Below are 23,882 nucleotides of genomic sequence, written 5' to 3'. Positions count from 1 at the left end.
CCACCATCTTTCTATAGGCACATGTGCAACTTGAGGAAACAAATGTCCACAGAGCCCATGTAAGTAATCCCTGTCCCCTCCCTGAGCTTATCTGCTGCCCTGTGCGGGGGGCACCTGTTGACCATTGTCTTTCTTTCCTGGGCTACTGCACAGCCTCAGATGGACTGTGCTCATGTGGAACCTGCCTCTGTTTATCACCAGATGCCAAATCCTGTGGGAGGTGTACTGCAGCCTGCCAGCCGGGTGGACAGATCCTTCATTTCTCCTCCACTGAATGTGCACAAGTTCCCACTTAGAGTCCCTGGGGGCTGCACAGCCTCCTGGTTCTTGCTATGGACTTCCCCTGGGGCTGCTATCAGGGTTGAGCAATTGCCTGCAGGCTGCAAACTGCTTTTGTGCACTTTTGCATCAGAGAGAAGTTTCCCTCGTTGGCTGGAGGCTGCTGCCCACATGCACCCTCTGCTTGTGCTCTTGGTAGTTGGGAAGAAATGTCCCTGGGAATGGCAGCCCCGGCCTCCCTCAAACTTCCCTCAGGGAACACAGCTCAGAGATGGAGGCTGAGCTACCCAGCCCATGACAGGTAGGAGGTGGAAGGAGAGAGCTCCTGAGCCAGTGGGTCTCCACAGATGGTCCCCAGTACATCACTCTTGCAGCTCTTTTAGAAAGAGCATCACTTATCAGCTGACTCAGGTGGACCTCTCCTTTTGGCACCTTTGTTTCAAGTTGTCCAGTTATTGGGAGCACAGTGCTGATGTCGACCGACTTCGTGCACTTTTCTAGAGATTCAGGCTGGGAATTCATGAACCCCCTTCAATCTCTTCTCAGAGAGGAGAGGGAAGCCCACCCAGAATAAGGGAGAGCACCCCAGCCTCATTGGGGTTCAGCTAGAGAGTCCTGTAAACACCAGTCTCAGGACTTCTGCTGCTGCCTGGCACCAGCAAAGGAGATGATGCCCCCTGCATCCTAGGTCTCTCACCAACTGGCTGGGTGGCCTCAGGCCATTTCACTTCGGGGAACTTTGTACAAAAGTCTTCCCTTAGGGTTTTTTCAAGTTGACACTTTTTCAGATGGAATTGGTATATTTATCCGTAGAGACTCAAATCCCATCAGAGTAGCTCCTCAGTAACAGCAGGAGATGAAAACAGAGGGTGCCTCTTTTTCTGAAACTGGTTTATTTTGCAGTTCCCTTAGAGGTCAGTTCATATTTGGCCTGGGAATCTACATGACCAGCTCTCTGCGTGACTGTTCTAACAGCTAATGGAAAATCAGAGGATTTTGCATTATCACAGCGTCCACAAAACCTACTATTGTGCCAGTCTAGGTGGAAAGGAGGGTGAGAGTAAAAGATGCTTTCATGCTGGGTCCCCTGGACAGTGTATTATGGTTGAATTATGTCCCCTGCCCAAGATGTACTTGGAGTCTTCTTCCACAGGATCTTTACAGAGAAAGTCAAGCTAAATGAGGAAATCACTGTGGGTCCTAATTCAATATGACTGGCATCTTTCTGGGAAATTTAGATACAGAGATAGACACTTCTGGAGGGAGATGTTATAAAGACACAAGGACAAAATGACCTCTGCCGGCCAAGGAGAGAGGCTTGGAACAGATCCTTCCTCTTGGCCCCAGAAGCATCCAGCCCTGCCACACCTTGGTTCACGCTTCTGGCCTCCAAACTGGGAGGCAAGACAAGCCTATTGTTCAAGCCACTTCCTTCACGGCCCTTGGTTATAGCAGCCTCAGCTGACAATACATGTTCTCCTAGAGGGGAAAGGAGCCAGCAAGAATTTCTGACCAAAATGGATTTTCAGCTGAGAGAAGTTAGACTTGTTTCTAAGAGGATAGCAGAAGCCCAGTCAGGAGGGAAGCCCAGAAAAGAAGCCATTTTGGAGACCAGGCGCATCTGGTTTGTCATATATAGGTCTGCCTTTTCCAAAGAGAAGGTGATACACGGGCCAAGACTTTTCTCTCATTTGGTGTTGTCCCCACCCCTCGTGCTGCCACTGCTAATTTGAAATCTAAAATTCAAAGTTCAAAAAAGAATTTAAGCAGGCTTTTAATTTAGTCAAGTCTTGGGGGATTTGGGTTTAACTCAGAGGCAAGGAGCATGCTGAGCATGCACAAGGCCCTAGGTTTGATCCATGTCACCAAAATTAATTACTAGATAAAATCCTAAATACAGACTCCCCTATCCCACTTTGGGCCCGGGAGTGTGGCTTAGTGGTAGAGTGCCTAACTCGGCACACGTAATGAGGCTCTGGATTCCATCCCCAGCACCAACCATCAATACATAAATTAGCCAGGTCTTATTTAACTTCGAGTTGCCTTCCTTCTGTGTTGGGGTGACTTTCCTGTCTGTAATTACAGAAACATCTATCTGCATTTACACTCTTGTGATTTACAACTCTCCCAATAGATAGTTCTTTGTGTAGGAAAATGCAGTACATCCGGCCCTGCAGATGCACATCCCATCTGATTGGAGGAGTGGAAGAGCCAACTTGGGCCTGGCATTGCAGGTGACACCCCTGACCAGCACGGGAGCAGATGAGAACTTCATGGGCTGTTAATAAACTGGAACCAATCGGTGAATGCGGGCTGATTGTGCGGGGCCGGCTGGGGCCGCAGGTCCTTGGGAGAAGGCACACTTGCGTTGACTCTATCTGCATGTAGCCTGGCGTGAAAGCTCTGGCCGGGCTTGGTGTTTGTTACAGTGAATAGACATATGTCCCCCACGCTAGCACGGGGAATATCTAATTAAGCTACACAATGACTGCTTATGCCCGAGGCTGTTACAAACAAGGCTCTGTCACTCTCTTTGGAGAACCACAAAATGGGGATTTGCTTTTAGTGCATGATAATGAATATATTTGAAATATATTAAAATTTATTTAGATGGTGCTCTCTCACCCCTTTGAAAAAATAAAAAAAACTCAAAGAAATGCTGTTTTCCCCAAAATATTTTGTCCTTTTAAATCCTACTCTGGGAGTGGGGCTGGGCTTGGGATGAGGGATGGCTGTCAATCTGTTGGTAAATATTGGTTGGTCGGTCATGATGTTCAGTGTACATTTTTTTCCTATCATTTTTCATAAATCAGAATCTTAGGGATAGGAGCTACATTGGCAGAGATGTTAGCACATCTTTGAGGGAGCCCAAATGTTGAAGAGTGTTTTTCCTGTGATCAGCTCTCCTGCCCCTATTTTAGTTTAGGCAGAACTCTCAGGGAAATTTTATTTTCTAAAGCCAAATCACCTTGGTACATTGGACTGAGGTACTGTATCCTATTTAAGCCTCATGTTGCTACTTTAAAATGGACTGTGATTTAAAAAAATTTTTTTTGTACTTATAGATGGACAGCCTTTATTTTATATTGTTTATTTCTATGCAGTGCTAAGGATTGAACCCAGTGCCTCACACATGTCAGGCAAGCACTCTGCCACTGAGCTACAGCCCCGGCCCCTGGACTGTGATTTTTAATAAGAAAAAAAATAAATAAGATGGCCTTGGGTTAGGAGCTGAGAAGTGGTTTTTCCTGCTTTCCACTCTTAAGATGATGAAAAACCTTTGACACCAAGCCATGGAATCAGGGACAGTGTGCAGAAATTCATGGCTGGAAATCAGATCACCTCCAAGAGACACTGATTGCCAAGAGTAAGGCCAGCTATGCAACTTAGGGGGCTCAGTGCAAAATGAAAATGTGGGGCTCCTTGTTTAAAAATCATTCGGGACTTCAAGATGGTGATGGCAGAGCCCTGAACCAAGCTCAGGGCTGTTCTAAGTACCGGGTCCTGTGCGATTGGCCCTGCCAAGTCATGTTTGTGTCCTCACTGAGAGGGGGAAGAGAAGGAGACAAGGAACAATTTTAATTCCTAATTTCTATATGGTCCATGAGCCCTGAGTAGGATTCAGTTGAAATGAAATGAATTAAAAAAATGAACTCCCAGTAATCTCAGCGGAGACAAGAAGATCCCAAGTTCAAAGCCAGCCTCAGCAACTAAGCAAGGCCCTAAGCAACTTAGTGAGACCCTGTGTGACAGAGATGACAGGTGGGCTTGATAAGAGTTGATTGGTTCCCAAGAGCTCTGCCCTTATGAATGGACTAATAATGTCATTATCCCACCGATGAGTCGCTCCTGAGTTTGGTCCCCATTCTCTCTCCTGTTCTCAACTTCTCTTATCCTTCCAACCTTTCACCATGGGGTGGCCAGATACCACTACCATGCTCCTGGACGTCCCGACTTCTAGAATCATAAGCCAAATAAATTTCTGTTCCTTCTACGTTGGTCTTGGGCATCTTGTAAGTGCACCAGAAGACGGAGTAAGATGGTCCCTGTCACACACACACATTGAGGCTGTTCTTCTTCCCTGGACTCCTGCTCTGTGCTCACTCCCCGTCTGCTTCTTTGTGTCAGGTCCCTGGCTGGGAAATGGCCCCTTCCTGGAACGGCCCATGAGCCAATGTCCATGGGAAAATGGACTTGTTCTTCTTAGGGGAGAACTTTTGGGAAGATGCCTGTCAGGCTTCTTCTTCTTCTTCTTTTTTTTTTTAATAATTAAAAAACACATAACCTGAAATCTATGATCTTTAGGTGCTTCCTCAATATTTGGTGAATGAATGAGCCATCCTCCTGCCCTGGCCTCCTGAGTTGCCGGGATTACAGGACTGTGCCATCTCGGTCACAAACCTGCGAAGGTTTGGCTTTGAAACAAAAGGCAAGAAGCTCTTTTGGAAACAGAAAAATCTTGGGTGGTCTGGGGAGGACTGAGATGGAGTAGTTTTGCAGTAGCAGAGAGTTGGTCTGAAGGGCGCCTTCCTGCGTGCCAGGTGGGAATACGGTCACAGAGGCGCGAAGGGCTGGTAGGAGCTGCAAGACTCCTGGGAGGAAGGGTGTGTGGGGCCAGAAGGGACAGTTGTCTGGCTTAGGGATACAAAGGCATCTGGAAAGAAATCTGGAGGTTGGGGTAGGATAATATAATAGAGTTTTTCCTCAGTATCCTTGCCAGATTGGTTCTGGGACACCCCCCACACACACACCCAAATTTAAGGATGCTCAAGTCCTTTCTATAAAAAAATCATAGGATTTGCCTAAAACCTATACATATCCTCCTGTGTATTTCAATTTATCCCTAGATTACTTATAATCTAGAGTATTATTTTATTAATACGTAATACAATGTAAATGCCATGTAAATAGCTGTTATAATGTATTTTTTGGGGACTAATGACAAGAAAAACATCTGTACATTTTCATAGCCGATGAACATTTTTTGGGTGGAATCTTCAGATACAGAGCTCAAGGATACAGATGACCAACTGCGTTGGTCAATTCCAAGGGAGCAGAGGGGCACCAGAGTGCTCAGGAATATGATCCTGTTGGTTTGTTTTGGTTGAAATAACAGGATTTGCATGTTCATACAAATCCTTTTGAAAACGGAAACAGAGACACCTGCCCTTCCATGTTTTTTGGCAGCTATTAGCACAATAGCTAAGAAGCAGAAACCACCTAAGCACAGAAAGACAAGGACCACCTGATCTCATTCTTATGTAGGATGTTAAAAGGTGGATTTCACAGATGATGAGGGAATAATGACAGTTAACAGAGACTGGGGAGAGTCGAGGGGGGAGAGTGGGGAGAGGCTGACCAGTGGGGACCAAGTCACAGTTAGAAGGAAACAAGAAGCTCTGGTGTGTGCCATTGCACAATAGGGTGACTACAGACAGCAGTTACACACTGTATATTTTAAAAGCCAGAAGAAAATATTCTGAATGTTTTCCCCATAAAGAAATGATAACTGTTGGAGGAGACGGATGTGTTAAACTTGACTTTGACGTTACACCACGCAGACATGTATCAAAACATCTCATGGTACCCCATAAATGTGTACAATTTTTATGTCTTTTTATATGTTTTTAAAAAGAAGAAAAAAGCCAGGTGCAGTGGCACATGCCTATATTACCAGTGGCTTGGGAGGCTGAGGCAGGAGGATCACTAACTAGTTCAAAGCCAGCCTCAGCTTAGCAACTAAGATTCCTGAGTTCAAACCCCAGTACCAAATTTAAAAAGAAAGGAAGAAATACAAAAAATGGAAAAAGCCTAAAAGCATTTGCAAGGGGCATCTCTGACAGCAGACTGGCCAAGTGCAAGCCTTGAGGGATGAGGTGTGGGTTAAGAAAGAAACCCTTGCTGGGTGCAGTGGTGCATGCCTATAATCCCAGAGGCTTGGGAGGCTGAGGCAGGAGGATTGAGAGTTCAAAGGCTTCCTCAGAAACTTAGCAAGGCCCTAAGAAACTCAGTAAGACCCTCTCTCTAAGTAAGAATATAAAAAAGGGTTGGGGATGTGGCTCAGTGGTTAAGTACCCCTGGGTTCAATCCCCAGTACCAAAGAAAGAAAGAAGTCCTTACTGGAAGACAGTGTGTCTGCAGCTATGCAGGTTCTGAGGCTGAGGCTAAAGGAGATGCAGAAAGACACAACACTGTAAAGTCAGGTTTGTTTGTTGTTGTTGTTGTTTCTTCCCACCATCTCCTCCTCACTAAGGACAAATGGTTCAATTTCAGGTTTGGAATAAGAGGCTGCTTAGTTTTCTTCTGGATGAGTGGGTGTTAACAATGAAGCAGACAAGGGCACCATGCACCCTCATACCCTTCTGGGTCTGGGAGGAGTCGGGGTGGGGTGGGCCCCAGTCAGAGCTTTAAGGATGAGACCGGCTGCCTCTGGAGGTGAGGTTTCAGAGCACACGACTGGCAGAGAAGTGTTGAGGGAATGGTTGGAAATTCACCTGCTAAATGAATTCATAATATATGCCCATGAGCCAGTCATATCTCCGGGCCTTCGTATTTGAGATAGGATCATTGGATTAGCTCACTGCATAAGGCTCACTCAAGAAATGTCGATTCATTAGATTGGAGTCAGGCCCTGGCATGGATTTAAAAACAAACCCCCCAGGTGGCTTTGATGCAAGGTCAGGTCTTTGAGCTGTGACATTAGAGTACAGGTCTTCCTTTACCCCATGTTGACTTTGCTCTTTCCTTACAGGGATGCCAGAACTCTGAGCAGAATAAACCCAAGGGTCATCTAACTTAGCACTCCTCAATTTTCTGCTCATATCTGATTCATCTTCCAGGGCCAGCTTACAGTCCCACCCTTCCTACTCCCCTTCCAGGCACTTTGCTGATCTATCTCTTCCCATTCTGGAAGCATCCAGGACACACGGCTTGTCTCATAGATGTAGAACAACATTATTCGATGTTATCAGCTACCCTGTTGTCTCTAGCCAGTCTTCCCAGAGAGAAGGGCATGAACCTCGTTGGGAGATCCTTGTCTCCCTTGGCCCCGACACCATGGTTACTGACTTCCCTTGGACTCCTCTCAGGCTGCGTCCTCCAGGTCAGCGAGACATCACGGTATGGTAATCACCACTTTACTGTCAGTTCAGCTAAGTTAGCATCCGCTCTCCGAACCTGGCCAATGGGGCAGGACATAGTTTATTCATCTCAGTCACCTTCCTGCAAATCTCTTGGGCATTTATTTCTTGTGATTTCATTAGCCTGAGGGTTAGAGTTAGATTCATTCCATGACACATTAGATTGCTCCGATTATGTGTTGTTAGAAACTTCCTCCACTGATTTGGAGGACGGTGTGATTTCCACCTTTCCGGTCAGAGTCATGCTTCCTTACCCACTGCTTATTATACTCTGTCATCCCAGGAAAAAAGATGAAAAAGAATTAACACTCTAAATTAGGAGCACACATATGGGAAAGGCGGAGACAGAGCTGGGAGCAACTCCACATGCCAGATGGAGAAGCTGCTTCCTACGTATCACGTTTCCTTGTTTTCCAGACTCCTGATCGCCTCCCTCTCCTGTGTCGTTGTTATACATGCCTTCAAAATAAATCCTAATAAAATCCAGTTACCATGTGGATGTGGTGCATCTGCACAAGAAGTTCTGGAGAGAGAAGAGTGCTTTCTTGCTTTCTCTGAATCTTGTGCCTAACCCTGGCTTTCCAGAAGAATTTTTCTGAACTTCCAAGTGATTCTAAGGATTGAGCGAGGTGCGTGGGTTGTGTGTTTCAGTGAGGGATCCTTGTTCTTTGGAGCCAGAAGGTGGATTCTGGGTATTTAGAGTGCTGACTTAGCGGTAATGAGGCTTGTTCTAATGACAGAGTGAGACTTGTCTGGATTGTGGGCAGGTCTGAAATGCACAAGTCTCTTCTGTACGCACAGACACCTGCATTCGTAGGCCCCTGTCTCTTTTCTTCTCTCTCCTTCTTCCCTTGTCAATTCTTCACCACTCAGGAGCATAAGCCACGTGGCAGTTAGAGTCCTACCAAGAAGATTTACAAGGGGGATGTGGTCACTTTGTTAAATAGATCCTTCACACCTGAGCTGGGCTTTGTGGTGCTTCTCTTTCTTGTTCCATCCCTGTTTTTCAGGGGAATTGTCATCTGTTTGGTGCTTTAATCACACTGTCCCTAAGGATGCTTCAGTCCTTTTCCATTTCCAGGGATTTTAAACTTCTTCTCAGTGTACCACACTCACCTGATTTCTCTCCAATCTCATAACTTTTCTTCCACCAACTCTCAATGCAGTGGTGATCAGCTTTCTGTCTCCTTTCTTCACAACAGTGGGAACTTTATGTAACTTCTTCCACAGGAGCAGCATGTATAACTGCTTTGAGCTAGAAGGGATTGCCAAGGGCAAGTCTGGTCAACACCATGAAAAGTAAACGTCAACTAAACGCAGTGTGGCATCCTGTATTGGATACCCTCTGCTCTCCTCTGTAACAAGGGACGTAGTGGAAAATGAGTGAAATATGAACAGAATTTGTGGTTAATATAATGTCATTAACCATGTTAAGGCAATGTCATTAACCATGTTAATTTCTTAGTTGTGACAAGTAGATCATGGTTATAAAAGATGTTAGTAGTAGGAAAAAGCCAAATGAAGCATGTAGAGGAACTGTGGGTACTGTCATTACAACTTTTGGGTTGAGGTTGTGCTAGGTCTATATCTCCCCTACCCAAAGAATGTGTTTATCTGTAATAGATCTTTGGAAAATAAAAGAAGTTTCTAAATGGCCATTGAAGACCACAGAAAAGTTTTCCTAGGTAATAAGCATACCTTCTGAACCAAAGACATTGATATTCTCCTATTTGAGTGAGGGAGAAATGTAGGGCACTTAATATGGAGGGCAGCTCAGGGAACACATATGTGCTGATTTTAATTGTTCACAAGGAGCTGATGCTCGTGACTTAGGTGGGAGCCTCAAAATGAAAAAGAAGGGAAAAAAGAAAACAGGGTGGGTGCTGAGAGTGGGCTGGGGAGGAGGAATGTGGCAGCAATGCAAGGCTGTTATTTTAGATGGTGACAATAATTTCCAGCTCTGATTCTTCTGATGACCTTGAAAGGCACCAAATGATGGCTTTCTTGCTAATAGAATTCATAATATTTGTGGTGAAAGACATGCATTTGACTTCGAGAAAATCCTCTGCATTTGGGGGCTGGCTTGGTAGCATTGGTTGATAACGTGCTGGGTAAGATCTGACTACCAAGGTATCTGCGGCCTCTTATTGTAGAATTGGACTCTCCAACACAGTAGCCACGTAACCCATGAGGCTTTTTAATGTTAAAAATTATTTAAAATGGAAGAAAACTAAAAAGTCGGCTCTTGCCACATGTTCGATGGCTGCCACATCGGACAGTGCAGATGGAGACCATTTCTATAACCACAGAAGGTTGGACAGTGCTGCTCCAGTCTACCGTCTTCCTATTGCACACCTGGGATGTTCTGCCAGGATCCTGCCTGACAGGACACAATAGAGCATAGATTCATCACCAGAACACCCTTTAAGACTCCAGGAAATCCCTGACCTGGATACTCAGAAAGCTGAGGAAAATGGCAGATGGGGAACAAATTCTCAGGCAGAACAAACTTTTTAAGATGAATCTTTAAAAAATGGAATAACAGGCAGGGAGAGAGTGTGAATCTGGAAAGACAGGAATATACCTTAAATTTTTATTAGGCAGAAATAGAAAGTTCTAGGTCATAGTAATTCAAGAAAATATGAATTTCATGATTTGGCCAAAGTCCCTTCAAAAAGAGTCTGGCCATGGTCCAGGCTCTGGGCACTCGCGGCACTCAGAAAATGAACTCACACATCTCACTTAGTTTGGTCTTTTTACAAATTCATCTTGAATTTGGAGAATTAGGATTCCACTAGAGTCTGTGCGTCTTTCTCTTCTTTTCCTCTGTAACATGCCAAGAATGGAGGTGGGCCTTTTACTACTCAGCTCATTTCAGTGGGTGACAGGCCACAGGGCTAAGTGGACGGAAAAAGTTACCTTCTGTAACGAGCTTCAAATAGGCTGTCCATTTCGTGACAGAAGCATCAAGTGGTGAAGCTGCTCAAGATATGGCTGAATCTACATCCGTTCAGGGGGAGTGCAGAGGTTAGAGGGGCAGACTTCCAAGGGGTGGGAAAGTACCAGGTATGGCCTTGGAGCATGTGAGTTTACAGATGAGTGTCTCAGCAGGATGGAGAGCCTGTCTGGCCCACCCGACAGGATGAAGAGAATCATCCAGAGACCCTTGGGCTCTGCTTCTTAGCACAGTGTGAGCAAGAGCAGACCCCAGAGCTGCCAGGGTAATGTGTATTTTCCTGGCTCCTCCCTTTAAATGAGGTAATAAATAGAAATGTAAAAGGCCTTCCAAATGAGCACTGTAGGAATGAGAGCTGTAAGAATTTACTACTTTTAATTTTACCTGTATCTCCCATAGCCCATGTGGAAATCTGCTCCCTCTGACTTAGACCACTGGTTTGAGCCTGCTTTTGTCCCACAAGGAAGATTCGCTGCACGAGTGGATGCCATAAATACAAAGCTCTTCAAGTGTGCCCTTCTTTCCTCAGCCCACTGTGACATAGACTGATGGTTGTTGGCCTCAAGTTCTCGGTCTTCCCTTCCAGGTAAAACTCACTTGCTCCGGGCTCTCGGCTCTCTGTTTTGTGGTATCAACCACACTTCACAGACTGCTGTGCTAATGGATGCTGTATATCCTGGGCAATGGGTGTTTTGTAGGCTTTCTGGAAACACCACACCTGTCCACCCAGAACGTTAACAAGAGGAATGTTGGCTGCCCCATGCAGGGTGGAGGAAGGTTGGGGTTCATGCCAGCTTTCCAGTGCTCCCCACAAACAACATGAAACTTGGACTGGCTTTGAAAGCCACCTGGCTAGCCGTGCATCTGCATGCCTACTTCCCAGCTGAGCCGAGGGGTTGATGGTCCTGCTGGTCTCCATGTGCCTGCTCTACTTCACCACCTCTGCATGCATAACAGGTGATATCTCTGCAGTGCTGCCCCCATCCTGAGTCCCCTGCTCTAAGTGCAACCCAGTGCCCAGCCTTGGGATCATGAGTTGTAGAAAACTGGAAAGTTGCTTGGGCAGCTCAACCTCGCCCTGTGGGTAGAGTTCATGACAAAACATGGTCATTGATGCCCAAGCTTTGCTTCCAGGTGGGGTAGGATGAACAGAGATGACAGCTAGTTCTGGTTTCCTTTTCATGTGTAGGAAAACAGGGACGAACATTCCTTTGGAACCATGTGTCATTTTGTAGCCTCCTTCTGTAGTTACAAGAAAGTTGTGTTTTTTGTATATGGCTTTGTTGTTGTAACTGGGATGGGGAGGGGTGACTTCCTTCCTCACTGATTCCCTGGGATGTGGGGAAGGATAGAAGAGAGACCCCTCTCAGAGGAAAGAGAAGAGAAATTAGAACAACACTCACAATACCACGTCCAGGTTCATAGAAGGGGATTAAAAATGTGAGTGATGCTCATGATCTCACCTGTTGGAACAACCCAGCCTGTGTCTCCCTTTTCCTGAGTTTTGATTCCACATGAATACTTTTCAATTCTGCAACATGGTTTAAGCTAACAGCAAACAGACTGCCAATCCTATTCCTTGGCACTTTTGCCCTCAAATTGGATAGAATGGGCATGTGTGTCCTTCCAAGGACAACCCTCATTCCAAGGACAACATGCTAAAGAGAAGCAGTGCTTTGATAACAGGACAGAGCTAGAAGCAGGCTTTGGGCTCCGCGTCCTGACCCAGGCAGGGCAGGCCTGAGTGTTGTCACAGCCATCTGTTGCAGCCTGTAATGCATGAGCACATTAGCACATGGCCCGCCAGCAGCCTCAACATTGTTCTCCTGGCTCAGTTAGCACAGCCACTCAACAAAGGGACAGTTTTGCATTTGGGATAAATACAACCACTGAGGATTTTTTTTTTTAGGATACTTTATGTTAAGGTTTATACTTGCTGTTTGAATTGAACATTTGTGGCCACCCTCCTACCTACTCCAATATTGTTCTTATTCTGTTTGTGACGTTGACATGGATGGTTTGTGGGAGCTACTAATTTGCCAAGAGACATCTTTCCTCTTTCAGATATGATCCTCATCAGAAGGATTTATCCAACTGAACATTTGTGTCTTCATTTTCTTAATCTCAATCCTTTTACTTCCCAAAGGATTAGAACAAATTGTCCAACTAGGAAGCCATGTCACCTTAAGGTCAGTGTCACATCCCAAGGTCTACATCCTTTCTGTGCCCAAAGCCTACCCAGCAGATGTGGGGAGGCACCAGCTTTTGTTCCCCAGGGAGAACATCATAATTTAAGCTTTAGTAAATTTGTTGATCCCTAACAGAATATTTCAGAAAATTCCTTCTTTGCTCCCAGGACCAATACAAGACCAGCCTCCAAGACTCAGGAGATTCAAAAAGCAGTCTTGGCAGGGAGAACATAGTTGGATGATGCACTTTTCATGGGATAAAATTTTTCCTGATTTCCTCATGTAGGAGTTCCAGTGAAGCTTTATGCGGTCTCTGTTCTTGCTTAGAAGCAAAAACCATCTGTATACACCCATTTATTTATTCAATTAATATTTATTGGGCACCAACTATGTACTTGGCTCTTCTATATCACTATTCAAGATGGGCAAAGATCTCTGCCTCATAGAGCTTAAGTTCTAGTGGGGAAGAGAGATAGTAATAGTAATAGGAGTAGTAGTAATAATAGTAATAATAATAACAATAATAATAATATGTCATGGAAACAGGAAAAGTAGAGCAGGTAGGGGAATGAAAAATCTCAGGCTAAGTTTGGAGTATTGAAAAGGAAGACATGGCCAGGCACACACTCCCAGCAGCTCTGGAGGCTGAGGCAGGAGAATTGCAAATTCAAAGCCAGCCTCAGCAACTAAGGCTCTAAGCAGCTCAGTGAGACCCTGTCTCTAAACATAATACAAAATATGGCTGGGGATGTGGCTCAGTGGTCGAGCGCCTCTGAGTTCAGTCTCCAGTACAAAAAAAAAAAAAAAAACATGAAAAAGAAGAAGCAGCAGTTACGATCTCAATTGACTGAGCTTTGTATTCCAAGAAGAAATGTTATCCCTCAAGATAATGGGTGCCTTCCCTATGTTAAAGTTCCCTTCCCAAGTTCAATTTCAAGTGGAAAAGTTCACTTCACTGGCTCCTTTCAATCAGGTAACTCTGCTAAGAAAAAGCAAGTTTCTTAGGTGTGTTTCTTGTGCCCAAAGCTGAGCTCAGAATAAGCCTGCAGGTTTGCCATTAAGGAGTCTCCTGCCACCTCCTGACTATTAAGTGTGTATTGAATAAAATTCTAAGAAGATGAATTATAGAAATCAGGATATCTGCTTCTGCACCATTTACTGTCCCTCAGATTTATGTCAAGTCTTCATGATCAAGTTTAAATTTTAATGTCCACTTCTCAAAATGTGACTTGGGCTGAGGGTACGGGTCAGTAATAGAACACTTGCCTAGCATGTGCAAGGAAGGCCCTGTGTTTGGTCTCCAGTACTAAAAATAAAAATTAAAAAAAAAATTGGTACTATTTATATTATGGTGAAGATTTGTACATGCTGCAAGTTAGTTGGCCATTTCATTTCCAAGTCATAATAGAATCTGGCTGAATAAGGAAATTAGCCATACAGAATCTACCTTCTTCAGTCAGGCTTCTCACTGAGATTCTGCCTAAGAGCCAAATGTATTTGTTAGGGTCACTGGGCAAGTCCCAGGGCAGGAGTTGTTGTGGGGTCCTCAACACAGGTTTCTGGATGGCATGGAGAACATTGGGGTTTTTTATATGAGCAAAGCTCAGGGATACTGCCATGTTGATTTGGGGGTCCCGAATCATGCAGAACCCTTGAGATGCTTCAAGGCAAGTCTTAGGGTAACAGAAACCCTAAATTCATAAGACCTCCCAGGTTTGATAAAATGACACCCCTGTAGCCAAGCACTCCTATTTCATTCAGTATGCTTGTGGGCCTGCCCACGACAGAGTTCTCTCTTTCAAACTTGATGCCTGTGAGAATGGTACTATCATCACCCCATTTTTCAGATGAGAAAACCAAGGCTCAGAAAGCCCATGTCCTTTATCCCACCTAGGTCACACAGCTAGTGGGTCTGGGTAGAGACAGCATATCACCTCGTCTCTGGCTGCCCCCTCATAGTCTCCATGGTGATCACCTACTTCCATGACCTGTGTATTCCTGGCTGCTTGAGAGGAGGAGGCTCAGGTGAGAGTCTGGATTTAGGCATACCTATACCTGGGCAGGCCTTGCAGTTCAGAGCACCCACTCAGAGTTGAGACCAAGCACAAGGTGACTCCTGGGAGCTTTTCTTTAATCTTCACAGCCACACAACTGCCAGGCATTATTACTTATGATGCAAGGAGGTCTGGAAACCCAGCCCGCTGTAATGCAGGGCCCAAGTCCCAATCCAGCTGCCCTGGGTAGAAGCATGAATGCCCACCTGGCCCAAGGCGAGCATTCCCCATCAATGCAGAATTCATTCAAGGTCTTGTCACACTGGGCTTGCTCCTCACACTCTCCAAACCTCTTCTTCTTTGAGTCCTCCATTGACTCCCACTACACCATCAGTTCATTCATTTCCGGCCCTTGCATCTAGTAGGTATGATTTAGGTACAGAAGCATCCAAACCCGTTTCTACTACAGGAAAGTTTGAACCTAGGATAACTCCTTTCCAGAATTGTCTCTGTTCCTGCTTCAAAGAGGCTGGTGAACCCCATTAGCACACACAGGCACCAAGGACGGCTGGTTTCACTCATCACATCTTCCTGCCACCTGGGGGGCGGGGGTCCCAGGGCCTCTGTTCCAAGAGCCTGATTTGCTCATGGCACTTTGGAGATCACCCATTATGACTCCATTCTACAGTTGAGGAAACTGAGGCCCACAGCCAGCAATCATACAGCTTCTGAGGACAACCCCTGCTCTTGAGGACAAGCTTTTATTGCCACCAGCATTTGAGGATAAAAGGGGGTGGTGGTGCTTATGACCTATTTTCAACCTGTAGGAGAAAAGAGCTCCCTGAATCTGACTAATTTGGGAGGATTACGGAAGGGAAGGGCTGAAGGGCCAGGGGGCTAAAAGCTGGGGCAAGACGGGAGAAGACTGCAGATTCCCAAAGCTCGGTAGGGAGAAATCGGCATGCCCAGCTGCCCACAACTGAGGATTTCTGAATCATAACAGCTTCCAATGCTCAGTAGGGACAGAAGTCTCCTGAGAGAGGGAGGCCTGCGGTGCAAGCGCTGGTGTGGGTGGAACTGTGAGAGCGAATTGGTGTGAGCGGTGTGCAGGAGCCTGTGCGGGTGCACACGTGTCCCGCAGTATTCGTGCGCCCGGTGCTCGGTGCTCTCGAGGGCAGCTGTTTGGTGTCCACAGGAATGTGGGTCCTTCTGGAGGACTCTGCAAGCCTCCCTCTCGTGGACCCCAATCCCTCCCTCAGCTAGTGGACTCAGAGGCCCTCTAGCCACTCCGATCTCACCAAAGGAGGGCCAGCGCAGTCGAAGCTGGCTGCTTTGTTTCTGCAATCTGGGCGGATGCGGGCCGCTCTCGGGCATCCAGCAAGTGCGCCGGGGTCTGCGGGACACAGGACGCCCCTCCATACCCCTCTCGGTTCAGCCTCCGCGAGATCCAGGAAGCAAGGGGCAGAGAGGACTTTTGCACACACTTCAGAGCGAGTTTTCCAAACAGTCTTCCCCGAGAGCGGCGACGTGAGACAAGAAGAACCCAAAGAAAGCCTGAGCCCGGAGGCCTGCCAGGTAGTCCTGGAGGACACCGCCGCTTTCGGGACTCGCAGACTGAAATCCCCCGGGCCATTCGGCCTCCTGGCGTGTCTGGGGGAGCCTTGGCGTGTGGTCAGATAGGGTCCGACGCCCCCGTGGAATGAGAGCGCACACTCCTAGCGGCCTCGGGTCCCACGGGTTCGGCGGGTTTGCTTTACAGAGACTGGCGCACGTATCCGCCAAGTCCCTGCAGGCTTTTCCGTTTGCGACCCCTTTCCGAGTTCCTCCTGAAGACTGCGATGCACAACCAGGGCGGAAATGCAGCTTAGGATCTGCGACCCCGGGCCGGCAGCTGGACTGGCGATAACGACAGTCCCTAATGAGCCACCGCCGAGGCTCACCTGCTCTGGCCCCTCCTGCGCCCGCGAGCGCGCCCACCCGAGCCACTAATTGCTAAAGCCTGTCCGCACCGCCTGCCACCCAGATGGGGGCGTCTAGGACAGATGGGGTCCAGGCACGGAAAGGGAGCATAGGAGCTTCCCTTGAGTGAGCTGGGACGTGGGGCACTGGTGGCAGCTAAGGCAGTCTGAAAAGGATGGGGTCCCAGAGGGGTCCTGGGTGTGTGGGCTGGGCGACCTACTGGGTGTGGACTGTGGAGCAGCACTCTTGGGTTACAACTGGGGGTGCCCCTGAGCAAGTCACTTATCCTCTCTGGGCTTATGTTTCCTCACCTGTAAAATGGGCCTCTAAGAGTTGCAGTGCGGATTCAATGAGCTGACAGGTGTAAAGCTCAGGACCGGGCCTTACACTCACCACTTTAATGTTTTCCACCTTCTCTTCCACTTTCTTGATTAATATCCTATTAATAATTAATGGTATGTGTGGGGGGTAACAGCCTCCCTCCTCCCAGATCTGCTGACTGGTTCTTCTCTGTCCCCCACCCCATTAACCTGTAGCCAGGCAATGCAACCTTATAGCAACAACAGAGTTAGGAATCAGAGAGAGAGAGAGAGAGAGAGAGAGAGAGAGATTAATCTCCATCTCTGCCCGGTCTAACATGGCCTTTCTCAGGGAGTCTGAAACTTAACTGAGCCCCCAGAGCACGGGTTGTTGGCAGCTTCCAAACTAAGGAGTAGCCATGGTAACTTTACCTTGCTGTTTCTGTCCCTCTCCCATCCAGTGGGATTGAGTGTAGCAACCGCTCACTCTGGCAACATCCAGGCTTGATTCTGGTCTTCCTTTCAGGTCTGTAAAGACAATGATGAGAGGTGCAGACACCAGCAGGATGCCTTGAAACTCTTGGGGTAGGGCCTTTGTAAAAGACCCCCATGATTCCTACTGGTACTCTGTAGGGATGGGGAGACTTGGCACAAAACCTGTAAGGAAAGAGGAACTTGAAATGAGAGGTGGGCTGATGTGGAGGAATCCTTTGTCTTTGATGAACTTCTAGGTAGCATGAAGGTTTTTACTTAATAGAGGGAGTTCAGACAGATTTCTAAGTAAATTCTGCCCCGAAGGGAGACAGACATTTCTCCAGTGCTGGAGTAGTTTTATCCATGAGAGCATGTCAGAGAATTGAAAACACAGAACTGGCCCCTGAAGCTCTTCACTGGGTCCAGTCCAGGAATGAGAAGGTCAGGTCCTGCCCAGGTGGCTACAGAAGCCCTAGTTCACCATGGATATCCCTGGTGCTACATCTTCCCCTGCCAATCAGAAAACCAGCTCTCACTGGGAGTATGACACTTCTGGGTCTCAGCAATATCATCCTCTACTAAAATGTACTTTAGGTTTGCCAGTTCACTTCACCCTTCTGCTCACTGCCTGTCCCTGGGATGCAGAATTCCAAGTCTCTGGGCATCAGAGTTATCCTGGAGTTCTGGCCAATCCTAGAGTGAGTCCTCCAATACCTCCAGGGAATTTCCTTTTTCTATGACTCCAGCCTATGAGTCTTGGGGGCAGTCCCCTGGTCACTGAACTCTGTCCTCTCAACCTCCTCTGGTAGAGCTCTCAGGTTTTTAAGGAGGTTGGGGGGCAAGTCTCTGCAGACTTTGGGATCTGGTGAGTCCGTGGGCCCAGCAGCTGAAACCTGAGGAGCCACAAAGGCCACACAAAGGGTTTTGAAGTTGGAAAGAAGTTGAGCTTCACTCAGGTTAGTGCTGGAAAATATTTAGGGACCAGGGCTTCCCTGGTGCCAACTCACTGTGGCAAGTGCCACAAGGAGCACTGCTTCCCTGCGGCTTTCCTTTGCCTTTCCCTCTCTCTTTTAGTAGGAAGCCTGTTCCCAATTAAGGCTCCAATCAAAGTCAAAGTTGTGCACAGTTTTCTCTCTCTTCTCAGGGAAGTCCAGCCGCTGGCCTGAACCTTCTATCCAGGACCCTGGTCAGTTCAGGGCCACCTTCCTCAAGGGTGTCTGCCCCCTACCCGCAGTGCCCCATGCTGCTCTTCTGTGCATGTGTATGTGCCCCCCTAGGGTCCAGGGATGTTGGGGCCTCACACATTGAGGCTGAGGCTCCCAGCTGGATGAGTAGTTCATGCTCCTCCTAACTTGGCAGGGGTCTAGCTTGGCCTTCAGCTAGATACTGCTGAGAACTTGGGGACCAGAGTGGCGGGCAAGACTTAATTTGTCTTCTTTCAACATTGGTCCTTCTATGCATACACCCCGAGGCTGCACCAGCACGCGTCCCTCCGTGTTTTGCAGTGAATGAAGAGGCCACTACCATACAAAGCCCTCTACCTCTACCCTTAGCTTGCACGGGTCAGGGTTCCCAGCCTCTTCTGTATGTGTCTGCGGCTAGAGCTGGACCCAGTTTTAAATTCTTTGCAAGTTTCGTTTCAAATGGGAAATTCGGAATAAAGATGACTGGATCTTACCCTGCCCTCTGCTTGGGTTCACTTAGCGCCGCTGGGCTGCTTTTCTCTGCCCCCAAGTGCTTGGCCTCCTCCGAAATCCCTCCTAGCCTTTGGTGAAAAGCAAGGCCTACAGCACCCGTTCCTGGTTCTTGGACGCAGCTGTTCTGGCCAGCTGCCCGACATTGCCCAGTAGAGGACCCCTAGCGCTAGCCTGCAGAGTTAGAGGATGGAATCAACCCCAGGCCTGGACAAGGGACTCTGCGTGGGCTGGGTTCCTCCCCGACTGGACTCAATAAATGGGAACGGGAAACCTAGCCCCAGGTTCAAGGGCTTTCGGCCAGTGGCTACTAAAGATGTCAGAATGCAGCAACCGGTCTTTTCAGGAACGAGCGCGTTCTTGGTCAGAGCTCTGGTGAAGAGACTGCAACAGGATCTGTCCCTGTTCATGATCAGGCTGAAGTTCTTGTTTTTGTTTCGTTATTGTTGTTGTTTGCTTTTATTTCCATCCAGAATCCCCCTTAAGAGCTATATCTTCAATCTGCATTACAGCTTTGGGTTGTAAGGAGCCCTGTGTCCGCAAGAAAAGTCACCCCAGGAAAGAACACAGAGGCCAAAGTTGGGCAAGTAAGAGCCAAGTAGTCCCCAGGGCCTGGCTCTTTGCAGTTTCAGACCTGAGTGGGCACCACAGCAAGGTGGTACAAAGCCCAGAGAAGGGACAGATGGGCTGATGGATTCCCTAACCAAACATTCCTGTGCAGCCCTTTACCCTCCACACCGTGGGCCTTCCCGCAGCAAGCACTCAGCCCCAAGCGCCTGGTTCCCTGCTGAAGCCAAGGGAACCCACTGGGCTGTGTGGGGAACAGCAACTGCCCTTGAGCAGAGAGAAAATAAAAGCTCGGCAGAAGAGGATGTCTGAGTATCCAGACCCCCAGCCCAAGGCACGGCTTTCTCCGGGAAAGGTCAGAGTTCCACACAAGGAAATGTACACTCCTAAACTAGCAATCTTTAACTGAAGGGAAAGGGAGTTTCCCGGTTAGAACTGAAAAATAAAATTAAAGAAAAGCAAGTTGTGATAAATACTGGAAGGATGTGCTCAAAGGCTATTTAAACAGAATGGATGCGCAGGAGGGGAGGAGTTGGGGGCGATTGACAAACAGCCCCCCACTATCTTTCTTCTGGGGAAAACCAACAGGATGCTGGTTAAATCCTCCCCAGAAAATCGCATTCCTCACCCCTCTTTTTTGGGAGCTCCCTGAGCACCCTCCCACTCACACGGATGAAAAAGTTTGATTTACTTGAAGTTTTATTTAAAATCTCAACACTCAATCATTTATTTCGTTTTCTGCAACCAAACAAGTAATAAATATTATTTAGCACTTTTTTTTTTACAAAAATAAAACAGATGATACACTCTCTGCTAGGGCAGCGTTTATCAGAGGAGGGATGTTATGTGGCAGAGGATTTGAAGCCCATATTGCAACGCAACCAGCGCCCGGCGATTTGCACCAACGCAGGAAGCACGTGGAGTAGTTTGCCATTTGAGTTAAAAAAAACCGTGGCAAAAAGAAACCGATACAGAGAGGAAAGCCGGCTCAGACTCCGGAGGGGTTGGCAGTCACGTGAGCAAACAGCTTAGCATCGTGCACTTACCTCATCACTGATAGTGTATTTACATCTTCCAGAAAGAAATTATTAAACAACTAACAGAACCCCGCCCCCATAACTCAAGCTATATTCACAGCATCTTCTTTCAGTTCTGTCAAACCCTCAGGTACCAAAATAACTGTTCCCAATCGGGTAAGAAACCAAATCACTTTTTGTGTGTGTGTGTGTGTGTGTGTGTGTGTGTGTGTGTGTATGTGTGTGTGTGTGCGCGCGCGCGCGCTCAAGACGGAAAGAATGGAGAGGGCGGGGGCTAGTATTCATTTTAAAATACCGAAAAAACACCCGCCTCCCCCTAAATCGGCAGTTTGGGTTATTTCACTCCACAAGTGGTTCTATTCTGAGCGTCTATAAAGCTTGCTCATACTGTTGAAAAAGGAACATTCACAGATTTATTAGAAAACCACAAACCCCCAAGTCAACAAGAGAGACAGGAATGGCCACAGTTTTTACACGATGTGGGTTTACCCAGATATGGAAACCCGGCATGACGAGACATGACCGTAAGTGCTTCGGGTACCAGCGCCAACTTCCATCTAACTCATTGCCCCTGGCCCAGGCTTGGAGACGACCCTTGAGGGTGAGGCCCAGCGGTTGCTTCTGCAGTGAGGATCCCACCAGAGTCTCCTACCAGCCGTGAAAGGAGGAAGGAGGGAAAATCCCTGACCCCCCACGAAGTGCTGCCGGGGTCCAATCTGGGAGTTAAACCTTGGCTCTTGGGGAAACAGTTTTTAGATTCTTTCCCCCGGGGTGGAGAGAAGGAATTCGAGTGAAGGACGCATACGGTGGTGCCATTTTATGAAGTAGTGTCTACCGGATCTGCGCAGTTTAAAGCCGAGGGCCGAACTAGGTCCCGGAGTCAAGCGCCCCTCACTCCCGACTCTGCGCGTTACCATACTTCCATTCCCGGGCGCTGTAGTCCCAATCATTCCCCACCCTAGCCCATGGTCCTGAGCCCCTCCTTGCGAGCCCTAGTGCCGGCCAGTCCCCTCACTTCTCTGCACCCTCTGGGCACCCCCTGCTCTCCAGAACGCTCCAGCACCGACCAGCTCACTTGGCGTCGGAGGTGAGGCGCGGCAGGCTGCCGGCGCCCATAGCCGACACATGGTGGTGTGGTGGTGGCACCTGGCACATGCTGCAGGGGCAGGGCATGCCTCCCCAGTGCTGGAAGCCACCGCTGCCTCCGCTGCCGCCTCCCCCGCCCCCGAGCGGGGCGGCCGTGGCCGCTGACGGAGACTTGAGCAAGCCATGCGGAGGCCGGATGGAGCCGACAGACGACAGCCCGGAGCCCGGCAGAGAGGCGCTGGACACCGCCGCGGCGGCGGCGGCGGCAGCTGCGGCGGCTGCGGCGGGAGGCAGAATGGGGTGATGCACTGCCGGATGGTGCGCTGCGTGAGCGGCGGCCGCCGGGTGAGCGGTGGCCGCGGGCAGCGGTGCAGAGTGCGCCAGACCGCCGCAGGCCGACGGATGGAAACCGGCGTGGTGGCCTCCGTAGATCTCGCTCACCAGTCGCTTCATCTCCTCCAAAGAGTTGGTAAGCATGAGGATGTAGTTGCGCGCCAGGAGCAGCGTGGCGATCTTGGAGAGCTTGCGCACCGACGGGCCGTGCGCATAAGGCATGACCTCGCGCAGGCCGTCCATGGCGATGTTGAGGTCGTGCATGCGCTTGCGCTCGCGGCTGTTGATCTTGAGGCGCAGCTGCTGCAGCTCCGGCTCGGTCATCTGTTTCTTGTCCTTCTTGGTGGACGACGTAGCCGCTGAAGACGTGGACGATGAAGTGCTGGACGAAGATGACTTGAAGCCACTGCCGCCCAGCTTGTCCCCGGGGTGCGCGCCCGCCGCGCCCATGGCTCCGCGCAGCTCGGCGCTCAGCTCTGGAGGGCAGTCGCTCGGTGTGGACGAGGACACTGTGCCGCCTGTGAAGCCGCTGCCGCTACTGCCCTTGCTCCGGGCCGGCAGAAAAAGGTCATCGGGCTCTGGCGACGACGGGCGGCTGGACACCAGGCTGGCGTCCGAGTCCATGGCCTCGGGGAAGAGTCGCAGCTTTTGCGAGGTCCTTTCTCACTGGGTCCTCAGAGCTTCCCGGAGAGAAATGGGGGGGGGCGCGATATGAATATATGGAAGAGAGAAAGAAGACACTAAGTGAGACAGAAAAGCTGCTCCTGCCTGCTCCTTAGCGCAGAGTCCAGGCACGGGTGGCGGGTAGCTCTGCGTCCACCTCGCTGCTGTCTCTGGCCTTGCTTCTAGCCGCACCGGTATTCATGACTCATCTCCTCTTTCCTTCCCCACCGCCTCCCCTCTGCTCTCATCCACAGGTTGTTTTATTTTAGAGAGCATGGGTGTCCTCAGTGAGGGGTGTGCTAGAGGTTTTGTTCCTTCTATTAGGAATGGGAAAGCGGGGTCTCCAGGACTGGAATAAGCAAGGAACAAGTGAGAGCGTTTCTTCGGGTATTGTGAGGATCTGAATTGAGAACTATTTATTTGGTTCCTCAAACGCATCCACCTTATCTCCATCGACACCGCGCAGCAACCACGCGCGCACTTATACAGCCAGAGACTGCGAGGGCCCAGGGTCCATGTGTGCGTCTCGGGACCACCGGGAGCTCTCCAGACTGACCCGGACTGATCCACAGAAGGAGCTGTGGTCGCCTCGACTTACGGCTCTGGGCGGAGAGGATGCTGCGGTGAGTGAGGGGTGAGTCAAAGCAGTGAAATCGCTCGGTATAACTGACCGGTACTGGAGGGATCCAGATCCCCCTCGGTGGGAGCACCCTGAGTCGCCGCCGAGTTTGAGCGGGGGTGGGGGTGGGGGGAATCTGTCCTCGGGATCTAGTCTAGGGCTGCTGGGGGGCGGGGACACTTACTGTGAATCCAATTTGAGGAGCTCGCTCCAAAAAGCTGCTGTGGAGATCCTGGCTCCGGGCGCTAGTGTCGCGTAGGTCTATAATAAGCATCCGCACCTTTCAGGGATCGGCCGGTTTTTATAGCCGGGTGGCGGCGACGACGGCGGCGGTGGTGGCCGGGGCGGGGGCGGGGAAGGGAAACAATGTGCTTGTCCTGGAGGGGCAGCCGCGCCAATGAGCTGGGCCCACTGGAGGGGCTGGGAAGCTGATGTCATCCGGGCTAATTCCGCTCAATGAAACCCGCCCGGTCCGGCACACGCCTCCTCCCCGCGCACAACCAATGGGCGTCCGCGGTGGAGAGATTCTTGTGGAGGGACTGGAGGAGACCCCGCCAGCGACAGTGCGAGCCGAGCGGGAGGAGGAGGGCAGGC

The 23,882-nt window shown here is 49.1% G+C and overlaps 1 protein-coding gene across 1 annotated transcript; it reads right to left on the bottom strand.

Annotated features, from left to right (window-relative positions):
* Positions 1 to 20,231: 20,231 nt before the first annotated feature.
* Positions 20,232 to 23,637, bottom strand: Olig2 (oligodendrocyte transcription factor 2). The gene is made up of 2 exons (XM_005323527.4): positions 23,473 to 23,637; positions 20,232 to 22,686 (listed from the first exon to the last, which is right to left on the bottom strand). The coding sequence occupies exon 2, from the start codon at positions 22,628 to 22,630 to the stop codon at positions 21,659 to 21,661; it is 972 nt and encodes a 323-aa protein (XP_005323584.1). The 5' UTR covers positions 22,631 to 22,686; positions 23,473 to 23,637; the 3' UTR covers positions 20,232 to 21,658.
* Positions 23,638 to 23,882: the final 245 nt, after the last annotated feature.

This window comes from Ictidomys tridecemlineatus, chromosome 3, assembly GCF_052094955.1.
Source record: "Ictidomys tridecemlineatus isolate mIctTri1 chromosome 3, mIctTri1.hap1, whole genome shotgun sequence".
Classification (NCBI taxonomy): Eukaryota; Metazoa; Chordata; class Mammalia; order Rodentia; family Sciuridae; genus Ictidomys; species Ictidomys tridecemlineatus.
Note: the sequence above shows the minus strand (reverse complement) of the source record. Positions and strands in the feature narration are given on the sequence as shown.